The sequence below is a fragment of the Schistocerca nitens genome, chromosome 4, assembly GCF_023898315.1.
Source record: "Schistocerca nitens isolate TAMUIC-IGC-003100 chromosome 4, iqSchNite1.1, whole genome shotgun sequence".
NCBI classification, from domain to species: Eukaryota; Metazoa; Arthropoda; class Insecta; order Orthoptera; family Acrididae; genus Schistocerca; species Schistocerca nitens.
Window position 1 is genome coordinate 869,212,307 of NC_064617.1, and position 16,035 is coordinate 869,228,341.

The 16,035-nt window shown below is 39.3% G+C and overlaps 1 protein-coding gene across 1 annotated transcript in view; it reads right to left on the minus strand.

Annotated features, from left to right (window-relative positions):
* Positions 1–11,875, minus strand: part of LOC126252624 (folylpolyglutamate synthase, mitochondrial-like) — a 133,688-nt gene extending 121,813 nt beyond the window's left edge. Inside the window, exons 1-2 of the mRNA XM_049953525.1 lie at positions 11,805–11,875; positions 3,668–3,720 (exon numbers count right to left, since the gene is read on the minus strand). Of these exons, the coding sequence (XP_049809482.1) occupies positions 3,668–3,718 (51 nt within the window). The 5' untranslated portion in view covers positions 3,719–3,720; positions 11,805–11,875. The remainder of the gene's footprint in view (positions 1–3,667; positions 3,721–11,804) is intronic.
* Between the last annotated feature and the right edge of the window lie 4,160 nt (positions 11,876–16,035).

A 16,035-nucleotide genomic window follows, 5' to 3' on the forward strand; every position in this document is an offset into this window, starting at 1 on the left:
ATGTGAATTTCAGATTTCTTTTACTTGATTTTTGCAAAAGATAGAGACTTTAAAGTGATTTTCTTTTGCTGAAGAGAGCACTGTGCTGTGGCGGCTGCCTGCTGACAGTACTAGACATGACAACGTTACAACTCTGGAGCTTGAACGTCAAGTGGCCACCGCTTTAAAACCAGTTTAGATGCGGCTTGTAAACTGAGAGGATTTTATTGAAGCACGTTACCACCAAACACTCCAAGGAAACATATGATAAGAGTTACCTGGAGAAAACTGCCTGTAAACCAAAGAACACAGTACAACACGGGCCAACCGAATGGGGCAGTGAAGTTGTTAAGACACAGACCTCATATTCTAGAGTTTAATGATCGAAAAGTCCACGGGTGTACTGCTGGTCCACAGTATCAAATGGGCATTATGCATAGTGACCATTGGACACAGAGGACTGGCAGTACACCTATGGACAGTTCAATTGACAAATATGTTGTCTATAATTGTGAAAGTGTTATCAGTGAAGGATTTTGTGCACGAACTGACCTCTCGATTATGTCCCATAAATGTTCAATGGGATTCATGCCGGGTGCTCAATGTTCTTCAAACCAGTCATGAACAATTTTGGTCTGGTGATATGGTGTATTCTCATTCATAAAAATTCCATCTTTGTTTGGGAACATGATGTCCAGGAACGGCTTCAAATGGGCTCCAAGTAGCTGAACATAACCATTTCCAGAATGAGATTTTCACTCTGCAGCGGAGTGTGCGCTGATATGAAACTTCCTGGCAGATTAAAACTGTGTGCCCGACCGAGACTCGAACTCGGGACCTTTGCCTTTCGCGGGCAAGTGCTCTACCAACTGAGCTACCGAAGCACGACTCACGCCCGGTCTCACAGCTTTACTTCTGCCAGTATCTCGTCTCCTACCTTCCAAACTTTACAGAAGCTGTCCTTCGCAGGAGAGCTTCTGTAAAGTTTGGAAGGTAGGAGATGAGATACTGGCAGAAGTAAAGCTGTGAGACCGGGCTTCGGTAGCTCAGTTGGTAGAGCACTTGCCCGCGAAAGGCAAAGGTCCCGAGTTCGAGTCTCGGTCGGGCACACAGTTTTAATCTGCCAGGAAGTTTCATAACCATTTCCAGTCAATGATCGGTTCAGTTGGACCAGAGGACCCAGTCCACTCCAAGTAAACACAGCCCACACCACAATGGAGTCACCCACCACCAGCTGGCACCGCGCCTTGCTGACAACCTAGGTCTATGGCTTTGTGGGGTCTGCACCACACTCGAACCCTACCATCAGCTTTTACCAACTGAAATTGGGACTCTTCTGACCAGGCCACAGTTTTCCAGTCCTCTAGGGTCAAACCAATGTGGTTCAGAGCTGCAGGCGATGTCGTGCTGTTAGCAAAGGCAGTCACGTTGGTCATCTGAAGCCATAGCTCATTAATGCCAAATTTTGCAACGCAGTCCTTATGGATACGTTTGTCTATGCCCCACATTGATTTCTGTGGCTATTTCACGCAGAGTTGCTTATCTGTTAGAACTGACAACTCTATGCAAACGCCACAGCTCTTGGTCGTTAAGTGAAGGCCATCAGCCACTGTGTTGTACACGGTGAGAGGAAATGTCTGAAACTTGGTATTCTTGGCACACACTTGGTACTGGATCACGGGACATTGAAGTACCTAACAATTTCCAAAATGAAACATCCCATGTGCTTAGCTCCAGCTACCATTCCGCGTTCAAAGTTGTTAATTCCTATCGCGCGGCCATAACCACGTCAGAAGACTTTTCACATGAATCCCCCACCCCCGAGTACAAATGACAGCAATGTCCTTTTATATGTTGTGTACACAATACTACAACCATTTGTATATGTGCATATTGCTATCACTCTACTTTTCACCTCAGTCAATATATTCTGTACATTTTTGAGCTATTTATTTTCATTGTATTATGTGACAAATCCAGTATATTGTAAGATGATCCATGGATGGATGCATGGATGGATGAATGAATGAATGCATAAATAAATAAATAAATGTATCTATCAGAGTAGTGATATTTCTCCGAGAGGTAAGTATTGGCCTCACAACTTTACAGTTTTCTCGAAAAAATTACCTCAGGTATACAAAATATTATCTGGAACACACTCCAAGAAAGTCTCTGTAAACTTCATGAGAACCTGCTTATAAAACTTTTAGTAAGTGGAGAAACCACAAATATGTTTCAGTTCTTTACTTATCCATACAGTGAAGATTTCAAAATTATATACAATCTGTTACAGTTGTTATTAGCGGTCTTTGATTTTCTTAAAATAAAAATTAATTTGCCCAGTCTTTGGCTTCTACAGACATTTATCTGCTCGTTTATAGCTAAGTAAGCTGGTCCATGACAGTCACAGTGGGCTGGGCATGGCAGTTTTGCGGGCGAAACTCGACCAATAACATAATTTCTTTTAGTGAACTACTCTATGACAATGCCTCAGAGTTGTCACAGAACTATAGATAGCTAATGTTTTCACCTGCAGCCATTAGTGCTTTGCAGCTGAAAGCTGGCAACAGTGCTGGGAGCTGTCAGGGATCTCCTCGTGTTGTCTCTATTTCTGTACTGTATGGAATTCACCACAACGCTTTTCACTATATGTGAACATGCAACTTTTCAGTTGAAAATATCCCGCGTTTTTATATTCTACAATTGAAAACAAAGTCAAATGGATGTTAGAATCAAACTGTAGCTTGATGGATGTTAAAGGCAAATTACAGTGAGGTGTAGCATTTGTTTTGCAGATAATTCTACATTTCACTTGACAACATTCGCATCTCTATTGAAGTGAATTATGTCATGCTGAAGTTTCCCAACTATGGACACATCACAAAGCACTGCTTTTAGATAAGTCTGAACTTCTACAGACATTCTGTTGTAATCCTTTTGGTCTAAAGGACTATTATGTGAGATCGGCTTATAGGTTGTTACTTTGGAAACAGCTGATCAGGTGAAAACTATGACCAAGAACAATGTTAAATCTGGTTAGAAAGTTACAACAGAATTCATCTTCATCACCATCAGAAGATGAAGCAGAGGAAATACATCCATCAGAACCACTCAACACCATCTCCACTGTTTATTGGGATCTCTTCTCTGAAATTACAATGTGTGTCAATGAGGAATGCCAGAATGGTAGTAGTGCACTTACAGGGTACCCAGGATTTTCTGTTGTGTTAGTTGGTAACTGTTTGCATAATGAGCGATGGCAAGCGAACACAACGAATCAGGAGGTGGATGATTAGACAATATTGCAGAAATTAGTGTTTGATAAACACTGTCATGAAGCCAAATGTATGATGTTACCTGCTGGCAAAATGGAATATAATGTGCAGAATTCTGTCATATAAAACAGAGCATTCCGTAACATTTAAACTGTACTCTTCGGCTCCAACTGAACCACCACCTCTGAAATTAAAACATTCTGAAAATACGCGATAATGCTTTTGGAACGATCCTCAGGCTATGCTACTGATCAGTCCGTCACCACAGTCAATTTTCCTCCAATCACAACTGCTGGCTTCATCATCTCCCAACATGTCTATAATACTGGAATACGAAATAATAATCCAAGGAATCCTGTCATATTCTGAGAAACATATACAAGAAATAAATATGTAAACCTGCAACCAACCTTATAATCCATAACAGCCAGATCAATAGCCACCAGCCTCACACTCTCCATATCTAAAACAAAAGTAATCAATTTGTATCTTCTGCTGAAGAAAGTCATTAGATTCCATGAATCTCAGTGATTACCGTATACTATCACCCCACTGGCTACAAACAATAGCAACAAATTTCCAACAGCAGCGTGCAAAAGAAGAGTGGCGGTACACAGTAAGCACACACTTCAGCCACCAAGTGATTGCACACACCATTGCTGCTGCTGATCAAAAAGATTTTCAAGCACGTAGTACGAGTACAGCATGGCGTTAGAGGATATTAGATGGCAGGCAGCTGATTAAAGAACTGAAAGAAAAATTGCAGCTTCCAAGGCAGATAGAAAAAGTGCAGATTTTGTCATCATCACCTCAAAGTTAAACTACAGAAGATGTGATGCAGGGATTTTGCCTCAGAAAGAATGGTAAAATATTGGCACATAACATGCAGAATTATCTGCAAAACAAATGCAACACTACAATTAAATCTTGCCTTGTGCATACACCTAACTACAATTTGATTTTAATGTCCACTTGCCTGTTTTCAAATTTTAATCATACAATTGCTGCATATTTTCAGCTAAAGAGTTGCATGTTCACAGATGGTGAATTCCAGGACAGCAAAGAAAAAAACTAAACAAACAGATTAATATTTCTCAGAGTCAAAGGCTGAGCAACTTACTTTTTGAAACTTCCTGGCAGTTTAAAACTGTGTTTGCGTTTCACAAGCAAGTACTCGACCAAATGAGCTACATGAGCAAGACTCATAACCCCTCTCACATGTTACACAGGGGAAGTGTGAAGTTTGGAAGGCAAGAGACAAGGTATTGGCAAAAGTAAAGCTGCAAAGACGCGACATGTCGTGTTCAGGTAGGTCAGCTGGTAGGGCAACTTAATCACCAAACGTAAAGGTCCCCGGCTCAAGTTCAAGCTTTAATCTTCCAGGGAGTTTCATATCAACCCACACTCCGTTGCATAGGGAAAATTCAGTCTGAACATTAATTTTTTATTTTAAGAAAATAAAAAAATTAATAACAAATTCAACAGATTTACTTTTGGAACTCAGACTAACTGACGAATAATTTTTTTTAAATCAACTATTTTTATCCTGGATAACTCAGAAATTATTTGAGTAACCAAGATACCATTTGCACAGTCTTATGACATGCTGGCTGGCTGGAAAACAGGGGGAAAAAAGTCAGCAGCAGGAAGTCATACTATCATTAAGACAAAAGCTGCTAAAACATGATCCAAATTTGTCACGACAAGATTTGTGAGCTACTTTGATGGCAAATTTTGATTATTATTTTTTATTATTTTTCTGGCTAAATAGCAAAACTGATTGATAACTTTTCATATATCACTTCCTAATCTACTCCCCTCTGCATCACCTGATTTATTTCAATGAAATTCCATTATCCTCATTTTATTTTTATAAATTTTGCCATCTCTGACAACTTTGCAAATTCATGGGCAAAGGCAGAAGTTTTCATTTGTTCTGCCTGAGCTTTAATTCCCTTCACTGCTTGCTCAATGTACAGAATGAATAGCATTGTGGATTGAGTGCAACATATCCTCACTCCCTTCTCAGCTACTGCCTCCATTTCACGTTCTTCGACTCTTCCAACTACTATTATATCATCATACATGTTCAACAGTGCTAATGAATCCAAGTCTTGAAATTTATTGTTTGCTTGTAAAATAAGTTTGCAGATTGGGTCACTTTCAAGTCTCCTGCTTCACCATAAATACACAGTGGAGCCAATGAGCTCTGAGCTGTGTGCTCTACAGAGGCTGCTCACATGGTGACAGGGCGCACGCGCGCGCGCGCGCGCGCACACACACACACACAGTTCACAGACCACATTACACATCCACGGAGCACTAGTCGACCCTCATCGTTGGGAATGTACCAGTTTCTAGCAGCTGTTGTAGTTGGGATGAAAATGGTACGTGACAATCTGAGGAGATTCATCAAAACATTCTTGAGACAAGCGTTGTTCAGTTCTACCATTATGCACCATTCCATGAAACAGGAGATTTGACAGTGATCTAAAATTCAAATTTATATTTTATATTCAAATCATACACTTCCAGACATGGGTTCTTTATCAAAACTTATCCACTAAGTTCCCTCTACAGCCCCTAAGAGGCCTTTACTATGAGTTGTGAAACACCATTTACATTCCTTCCATCTTCCAGCCTTCCTTCTTCACTTAGTACTGGTTTGCCATTTGAGCTCTTGATATTAATACAGCTGCTTTTCTTTTCTCCAAATATTTCTTTAATTTTTCTATAGATTGCATCTATCTTTCCTGTAGTCATGCATGCTTCTACAGCTCTGTATTTCTCCTCTAACCATTCACAAGTTGCCACTTTGCACTTCCTGTCAACCTCATATTTTTTATGTCTGTTGCCTATTTCCTGTTGCCTGCTTCACTTGCTGTGTTACATTTTCTCCTTTCATCAATTAAATTCAATATCTCATGTGTTATCAAATGATTTCTACTACAACTTCTATTTTTGTGTAGTTGTTCCTCTGTTACCTTCACTATTTCATCCCTCAAAGCTACCTGCTCGTCTTCTATAGTGTACCTCAAGCCTCGTTTTAATCAAAAGTTGTCTTTATGCTTCCTTAGAAACTCCACAACTTCTGGATCTATCAATTTCTCTGGATTCCATCTCCCTAGTATCCTACTCCTCTCCTCTTTCTTCATTTTCAATGTCCACTTCATAAACAAATAATTATGGCCCAAATACTGCCACTGGAAATGTACTGAAGTTCACAATCTGGATTTGAAATCTGTGTGTAGAATCTCCAGGTCTCTTCCATGTATGCAACCTTCTTTAGCTATTTTTACACCAACTATAACCGATAATTTAACTCTGCACTGGGCAAAATTCTTTCATTCATTTCCACCATTCATTCTCCAACTATATTTTCTTTTATTTCTTTTTTACTATTGAATACCACATTTTTATCTCCCTTAAAGATCTGAATAATTTCTTTGATCTCCTGATACGATTATTCAATCTCATCAACATTTGCAGATTAAGTGGGATACACAGTATGTGTGAGACTTTTCAGAAATAAAACTCTGGAAATGTTGACCACATCTAGCAAAAGAATAAATGATGTGTCTAAAATAGCAGAACCAACTGCAGGATGCCAGACACAAACAATAGCACAGCAGCCATCACCAGCAGCTGCTACTTCAGCAGAACCAACACCAGTGTCAGCTAAATCAGCATCAACAAAAACAAATCTATTATCAGAAGCAGCCATAACAATCGAAAAAGCAATGTCATCATCACCCCAGTCAACAGCAAAACCACAACCACCATTGGCAACAGCAGCAGCATCCCCAGAATCATTATCATCAGAAACACAGGCAACAAGAGAAGAATCAACACCAATAACAGAAAATGCATCATCAACATTGTCAGAAGTAAAAGGAACCATTCATCCCCTTAACAAGATAAGAATTTCACCACCATGCCATCTGAAGGAGCAGTCAACATTGTAAAACTCATCACATGGTCATATATTGCAGAAGACGAAAGCAGCAGTTCCATTCCATCCCAATGAATTTTTGCTGGAGGGCTACAGGAGAACCACAGTAAGATAAATACAAGTGTGATGTTCTTACATATTAATGTGCAGTCTCTTAAGAGCAAACTTAATGAACTTCAGTATTGGCTGGAAAACAAACTGCACTGTGATTTCAATAAATTAACGCTAGCTTCGCAATGAGGAACTAAAATTAAGTGTACCATTGGGATATGAATTGGCAACCAACTACTGTAGAACAAGTATTAAACATGGCGGTGTATATGTGTATGTTAAGAATAGTGTGAGCCTAATCTATGAAGTTATAGATGTAAGTGGACTGTGTATAGAAGCAAAATTTGAAGCTGCAGCCATAATGTTGCCAAAACAGGAAATTATAATAGCTTCAGTATACCGCCCCCAAGAACACAATGAAGATCTGTTTGTGGAGCTTCTGGAGAAACTGATATTCTTGCTACTGAAATACAAAGATTACAGAATACTAATATTTGGTGATATCAATATAGACATTAGGTTTAAGAATAGAAATGCTGATCAATTGCTAAATACATTAAGGTCCCTTAACTTCAGTTGCGTAAATGACAAACCCACAAGACAGGAAGCATGTCTAGATAACATAACATGTAATTTTCATCTAAACAAAACAGAATTCAACACAAGCAAGCTAGGCATTTCAGACCATGACAGACTAAGGCTCAGGCAAACTCTTAACAGTAAAGCAACTGAAACATTCACAGACTGCACAAAAATTTTAAGAACAATTAATGAACGAATGCTACACAAGTTGATAAGTAAATTGAATTTAATAAAATGGGATAAAATAATAACCACTGTGGGTGCAAATGAATCTACAAACAAATTTTTACAACTGTGAACTGAAAATGTTGAAGCACATTGTCCTAAACGTTGCAAGAAAATATCACAGCAAAATCGTTACACCAGACCAATAAATCCATAAAGCTGGTACACCCCACATATAAGTAGAATAAGAATCATAATGCTGCTCTACCATGATAGGTCTAAGCACAATAATGCTGACAAGGAAATGTATATGAAAGTGAAAAAGATTTACAGGTCTGAAATCAAGGCAGTTAAGTGCAAAGCAAATGATGCATATGTATTGAACTCAGTGAATAAATGCAAAGCTGCATGGGAAATTATTAAAAAAGAAATAAACTGTGATGATAAAGTATACCAGACACCAATTCTACCTGATATTCTAAATGCACATTTTGTCAGTCCTCAGTCAGATAGCAGCATAATGGGGGATGTGAGTAAGGCAGAGGCACTGCTGCCAGCAATGAACAGTAAGCAGACAGACAGCTTTCAATGGCCTCATGTAACAGACAAGATGGTTAATGAATCAATAGCTAACCTCAGTAATTCTAGAGCAGAGGATTACTATGGTCTCTCAAATTATGTTATTAAATACATCAGAAATCAAATTGTAACAACACTGACTAAAATAATCAACAAAATTTTAAATGATGGTAATTATCTGGAATGTTTAAAAATATATGTAGTTAAAACATAACATAAGGAAGGAGATATAGCATCTCCATATAACTGTCAACCAATATCATTTACACCCACAGTATCAAAAATAATAGAATACTGCATGCATAAACAAAGGAATCAATATTTTGAACATAATGATATCTCCTCACAGTATGGTTTCAGATCCAGCATTCTACAGTCAAAGTAGTTGAGAGTATGGTACCAAAAATATAAAATTGTTTTGAAAATAAAGATATTATCTGTGCAACACTGTTGGACCTCAGGGAAGCTTTTGATGTGGTATACAATACTCTCATGAAAAAGCTCTACCACTACAGAGTGAGAGAGAGTGCTCTATGCCTAATACAGGCTTACTTGGATAGTAAAAAACAGTTAGTTAAGGTAAATAATCAAATGTCAGGATGTCTCCCAGTTATACAGGGTGTACTTCAAGGATCTGTTCTTGGACCTTTCCTTTCCATTATTTACATAAATGATTTACCTGCAGTTGTATCATGCGATGCAGTGCTTTAAGCTGATGACACAACATTCATCACATGTGATACCAACCTTGAAAATGTGCAGCAGTGTGGCACTGCCAATGGAGAGATGCACTACTTGGTTTGAGGCAAATGTACTTCATAAGAATCATAGTAAAACTGAAGCTATTGTATTCAATCTGAATGCTCCCAGTCATGATAACAAAACAGTAAAATTATTAGTATTTCATATAGGGCCTAGATCAAAAACTCAGCTGGGATACACACACAGGGAAGTTGTGTGGCAAATTGGCACGTGTCATCTATCTGCTGTACAAGCTGAGAAGCAGCGTCAGCAAGGAACTTCTATTATATGCATACTTTACATACTTCCATTCCCATCTGAGTTACAGAGTACTATTATGGGGCAATTCCGAATGCCCAAAATTAGTGTTTAAATGGCAAAAGAAAGCCATAATGTGCATAGCAGGACTTAGCCCATATGAATAAAGTCAAGATTATTTTACGAAACTAAATATAATGAAAGTGCCTGGCCTGTATATTTACAACTGCCTTGTTTTTGTTAATGAGAATATGAGTAAATTTGACTTAAGGAAGATGGTTCATGACCATAACATAAGAAGTGGACATAGAATTAATATGCCATATGCTAGGCTTGCAAACACACACATCAGTTACAAATATTTTGGTCGTCTACTTCAACAAATAACCTGAAAATGCCTATATCGTGCCAGTAAATAAATTTAAAACTAGTCTTTCGGGGTGGATGAAAAGTAAAGTAATTTACTCTGCTCCCGAGTTCCTCGAGTATGTGACAAATGATCCACTTTCCTTATGAGAATGAACAATAAATTAACTGAATGTATCATGTACTTATTGTTAATTATCTGTTTGATTATTTATTTGTCATTTGCTGAACTATGTAATTTATTTATCTTGTAATTGATCTCTTCGGAAACTTTTAGTTGTCTTGACACTTGCATAAGTATGTATTGTATCCATCTTGGATTATTATATTGTAGTTAATGACACTTGTCCACTTTATTATTATTATTGTGTTAACACTGACGACACCAATTGTATGTAAACATGCTCAAAGGCAGAATAAAACATTAGTACCTGTAAAACATTTGTATTTGTGTGTATAAACGTGGTGGGAGTTGCCTTTGTGCCTACGATAATGCACTCATTAGGCTGTTCACAGCAGCTCATCTACATATCTCTTTTTTTCTTGTTTAGTATCAGAGCTACTCCTGCATTACTCTTACCAATTTTGTGTATTAACCTGACAATTCCATACATAAATTCAACCTAACCATTTATCTTTTTGAATTCTCTAACATACTTGCCCAATTAAGGGATTTAACATTCGATGCTCCAACCCGCAGAACTCCAGATTAGCTTGTCCCAAAGATGAGGTACTATTACGTGGTCCGCACCTGGGCATTCGAACTGGGAGCCTCCAGCATATGACACGAAAGTGGATTCCATCATCATTAAAGTATACTGAGAAGAGGTGCATGCTCTTGGGAAATACAACAGCTGTCGTTCTCCCCTGCCTTCAGCCATTCACAGTATCAACGTAACAAGACAAATTGGTTAATGTGTTACAAGGCCAATCAGGCAATCATCCAATTGGCGTAGGCCAATCAGGCAATCATCCACTTGGTTGTCTGCCTCTCTATAGCTGCGTGGTCAGTGCAGCAGAATGCCATGCAAGGGGCTCGGGTTCGATTCCCAGCCAGGGACTGGCTGTTGTGTTGTCTTCATCATCATTTCATCCTCATTCACACAAAAGTCGCCAATGCATCAAATAAAATGACTTCCACCAGGTGGCCAGTTTCCACACAGTATGGCTCCCGGCCTAGCTACATATATCATTATTATCCACTTGGTTGACCCTGCAAAAACTGGAAACACTCTTGACCCTCTTCAGGAACATTATGTTAGCCTGACCCATGCACTGGCAAACACTGAATGTAATTATACCTATAGAATGGCTACCTGTATTGCACAATTCACAACACAGCAGCGATCTCCACCGCTCGTGGTGGTCTCTTAAAGCTAACAATTGTATTAAGATACCTGTTTCAGGTTTCCATGTTATTGATATGTGCTATACTTAAAAACAGAGTAATAAAGTTAAATTATATCTGACAAGTGGTTAAACAAAAACCGTGACAGATAATGTTTACTGCAGTCTACGTACGCTACTAAAGAATTTGGAGCAATAGGATAGTAATTCAAATTTTACTACAGTAAGAGTTTACTGTACAATAGTGTCTCGATCACATATCTGTTACAAATTATTTTGCAATACTCTGCATGGGAGCTAAAATGTGAATTGTATGCTCTTTAAAGCTATATATTAAGATCTCTATAGTGCTGGAATTTTATTTAAGAAATAAACACTACGTAGTAATTGGTGTTATTTCAAGGCTGTGTTATTATTTGTACACTCATATCAGTGTTTCGTAACACTATGCTCAAGGCACACGTATTTCTATTACTTTTAATGTGTCACTGATGTTGCTTACCCACCTCGTATTTATAAGAGCTCTGCGTGACCGATCGCCAACGTTTACATGAGAAATAAAGACTGTCTTTTACCATCTTTGAACGCTGGAGTATAAAACACATGTGCAAATCTACAACAACCTTGAGGATTTAATTCAAATCACAAGCGCTTACAACCACGCCACAGATGTACGAAACGTGCAGTGTGGCCAACACAAATCCTACATCCATTTACTTCAATAGTGTGCAAACCATTGCGAAGTGTATAGCAGAGGGTACTTCCCGATCTCCTCGTTCCATATGACGCGCGGGAAGAACAACTGTTTAAATGCATCTGTGCGTGCTGTAATTAATCTAATCTCGTCCTAACGATGTCTACGGAGTGATGCGTACGGGTAATAGTACATTCCTAGAGCCATGTTGTAAGTCTAACAGGTTTTCTGGGACTAGTGTAGCAGGGGATACAACCCGTCGGCTTTGGACAATGACGTCACAAGTCGCCAAACGAGAAGCGATTCTTCTTAGCGTTGTAGCTCCCTTGAGTAGCTGATAAGTGTTTTTTGGCTTTTTAAAAAAAAAATCTCACGAGATAGAATAAACAGATCCACTTTATTAAGCAATCAGTAAAAAAACGAAACTGAAACATAATAGCAAAAGCGAAAATGGTAAACTGCTCTCTGGCGACTTGTGACGTCATTGTCCAAAGCCGACGGGTTGTATCCCCTGCTACACTAGACCCGGTTTTCTCTAGGTAGTTGGCGTCTATCTTCAAGTGCCTGCCAGTTCAGCATCTCTGTTACATTCTACCACGGCTCAAACAAACCTGAAACCATTGACCCTGCTCTTCTGTCTATAATTTCAATATCCTGTCGCTGTATACGTTCAATATCCCCAGCTTGTCCTATTTCGTATGAGTCCCACATACGTGAGCAACATTCTACGATGGATCGTAGGAGAAATTTGTAAGCAATGTCCTTTGTAAACTGATGGCATTTTCGTAGTATTCTGCCAATAAACCGAAGTCTTCCACCTGCTTTACCTACGACTAGGCGTTTGAGATCATTCCATTTTTATATTTCTACGAAGTGTTATCAGCCAGGTATTTGTGTGATATGATCGATTCCAACTGTGACTCCTCGATGTTGTTGTTGTTGTGCTCTTCAGTCCTGAGACTGGTTTGATGCAGCTCTCCATGCTACTCTATCCTGTGCCAGCTTCTTCATCTCCCAGTACCTACTGCAACCTACATCCTTCTGAATCTGCTTAGTGTATTCATCTCTTGGTCTCCCTCTACGATTTTTACCCTCCACGCTGCCCTCCAATGCTAAATTTGTGATCCCTTGATGCCTCAAAACATGTCCCACCAACCGATCCCTTCTTCTAGTCAAGTTGTGCCACAAACTTCTCTTCTCCCCAATCCTATTCAATACCTCCTCATTAGTTACGTGATCTACCCACCTTATCTTCAGCATTCTTCTGTAGCACCACATTTCGAAAGCTTCTATTCTCTTCTTGTCCAAACTGGTTATCGTCCATGTTTCACTTCCATACATGGCTACACTCCATACAAATACTTTCAGAAACGACTTCCTGACACTTAAATCTATACTCGATGTTAACAAATTTCTCTTCTTCAGAAACACTTTCCTTGCCATTGCCAGTCTACATTTTATATCCTCTCTACTTCGACCATCATCAGTTATTTTGCTCCCCAAATAGCAAAACTCCTTTACTACTTTAAGTGTCTCATTTCCTAATCTAATCCCCTCAGCATCACCCGATTTAATTTGACTACATTCCATTATCCTCGTTTTGCTTAGACATAAGATACTACAGGCCCGTCCACACGCAACGATCTGTCTGCGCAAATGTCTGCGCACTTAACATCTGCGCAGACAGATCGTTGCGTGTGGACAGAAGATTTGCACCAACGTGAGGTGTGTGCAAACCTGGAAGTTGGAGGTTTGAGCGAAACCTCTCAAATCTGTGGGTTCAAAACGCATCTGCGCAGACAAGTTGGAGCGTGTGGACAGGAGATCGCCGCAACTCTGGCGCTAAACAGCTGTTTCCTCAATCTGGTGTTTGTATTTGTGCGCACAGGGAATTAAAATGGCTGGGAGTTTGTAAGTGAATTCATTGAAATATATAGAAACCACCCATGTTTGTGGAAGATTAAAAGTAAAGAATACAGTGACCGAGACAAAAAGACAGCAGCATACAATGCTCTAATTGAAAAATTGCGGGGAGTTGACGCCTCGGCATACAGAGAAACAGTAATAAAAATAAAAAAAAATCCTTGCAAACTGTATACCGAAAAGAGTTATCCAAAGTTCAGAAATCTAGAAGATCTGGTGTAGGAGTAGATCAAGTATACCAGCCAACGAAGGTTCGCCCTGCAACTCTCGCAGTAAATTTACGTGAGAAAACTGCTTTCGCTTCAGCAGCCACTGTCTACACCATTCTCACCGCTTTCTCTGTTGCCTGCGGTTGGTCTGAATATTTTTTGCAACACAAGTTGCGAAGACAGACCACAACAGAACTTCCTCCATTTCTATATTTCAAAATAACTGAATTAAATTTTTGACGTTTACGGGGAGCGTAGTCGCTTGCCACTGATATTTCTTTTCTACACCGACAGATGGCGGGCGAGTAGTAGATTGGGGTTTGTGTCGTGTGAACACACCACATTTCCAGCGATCTTTTGCATGTACAGACATCTACGCCGATGTCTGCGCAGACAGATAGTTGCGTGTGGACCGGGCTTACGTTTTTTTCTTTTTTGTGAAGTACACAGTTTTACATTTCTGAACATCTAAACAAGTTGGCAAAAGTTGCAGGGGCAACTCAGTGGGTGATTGCCTGATAGGCATTGTAACATTAGCCAATATTGTCTTGCTTTGGAATCTTATCAAGATCTGACCGAATATTTGTGCAGCTCTTTTACAGATAGTTCTTGATTATAGATAAATGCATCATCTGCAAAAGCCTGAGGTTACTATTAATATTGTCTAGAAAAGCGTTAATATACAACACGAACGGCAAGAGTCCCAAAGCGTTTCCCTGGGTACACTCGAAGTTACTTCTAATCTGTCGATGTCTCTCCGTCCAATATAACATGTTGTGGCCTCTGTAGCAAAAAATCCGCAATCCAGTCACAAATTTCGCGTGATGCCCCATACGATCGAGGTTTTGTTAATGAACGTAAATGTGGTACTGCGTCAAATGCTTTTCGTAAGTTAAGAAATACTGCATCTACTTAATCCATGGTTTTCGGGATGTAGAGTGAGAAAAGCGCGAGTTGGGTTTCATGTGAGGGGTGTTTCCGGAATCTATGCTAGTCTGAATGGAGGGCGTCATTCCTTTCGAGATAATTCATTATGTTTGAGCTCAGAAAATGTTTTAAGATTCTACAATAAATGGACGTCAATGATATTGGACGGCAGTTTTGTGGATCGCTTCTACTACCCCTCTTGTAGATGGGTGTGACCAGTGCTTTCTTCCAACTACTGGACACAACTTTCTGTTCAAGGGATCTGCAGCAGGCTATAGTTAAAAGAGGTGCTAACTCAGCTGCATAGTCGACATAGAATCTGATAGGATTACGTTAACTCCTGGAGTTTTGTTCAGTTTTTAAGATTGCAGTTGTTTCTCAACACCACTGACACTATTTAATGTCTATTTCACTCATCTTTAAACTGGCGCAATACCCATGTATTTTCATTTGTAAAGGAACATTTGTAAATCGAATTCAACACTTTCCTTTTAGTTTGCTACCCTCAATTTCTTATGAATGAATTTCCGAAAGATCGCAGTCATCAATTCATTTCGTCATTACCGAAATGGAGGCAACCTATAGTAGCTGTGGGTACATAAAAATACAAACCAAGAGGTATCATGTTTGTGTCGTGACCTCAGAAGGAGCCGTAGTACATTAATTTGGAATACATTCAAAACATTTGTGGGCGCCCTTCGTCCATGAGCAGCATTTCGCATGGGAAGAAGCTTTAACTCCATATCCGAGGCGAAATATTTGCTTCAGTAGGCATCAGAGTGATACCGAATTGAACACTTTTCGAAAAATACGTAAGAAATGAATGCTTCTCGCTCCTACTATCCATGGCGATTAGAATACAATCTACATCCATACTTTATAAAACTCTAAGAAGTACATGGCAAAGGATACTTCCTATCATACCATTCATTGTGGCTTCTGCCCTTTCCAATAGTGTGTGGAGCAGAGAAGACTGACTGCCCA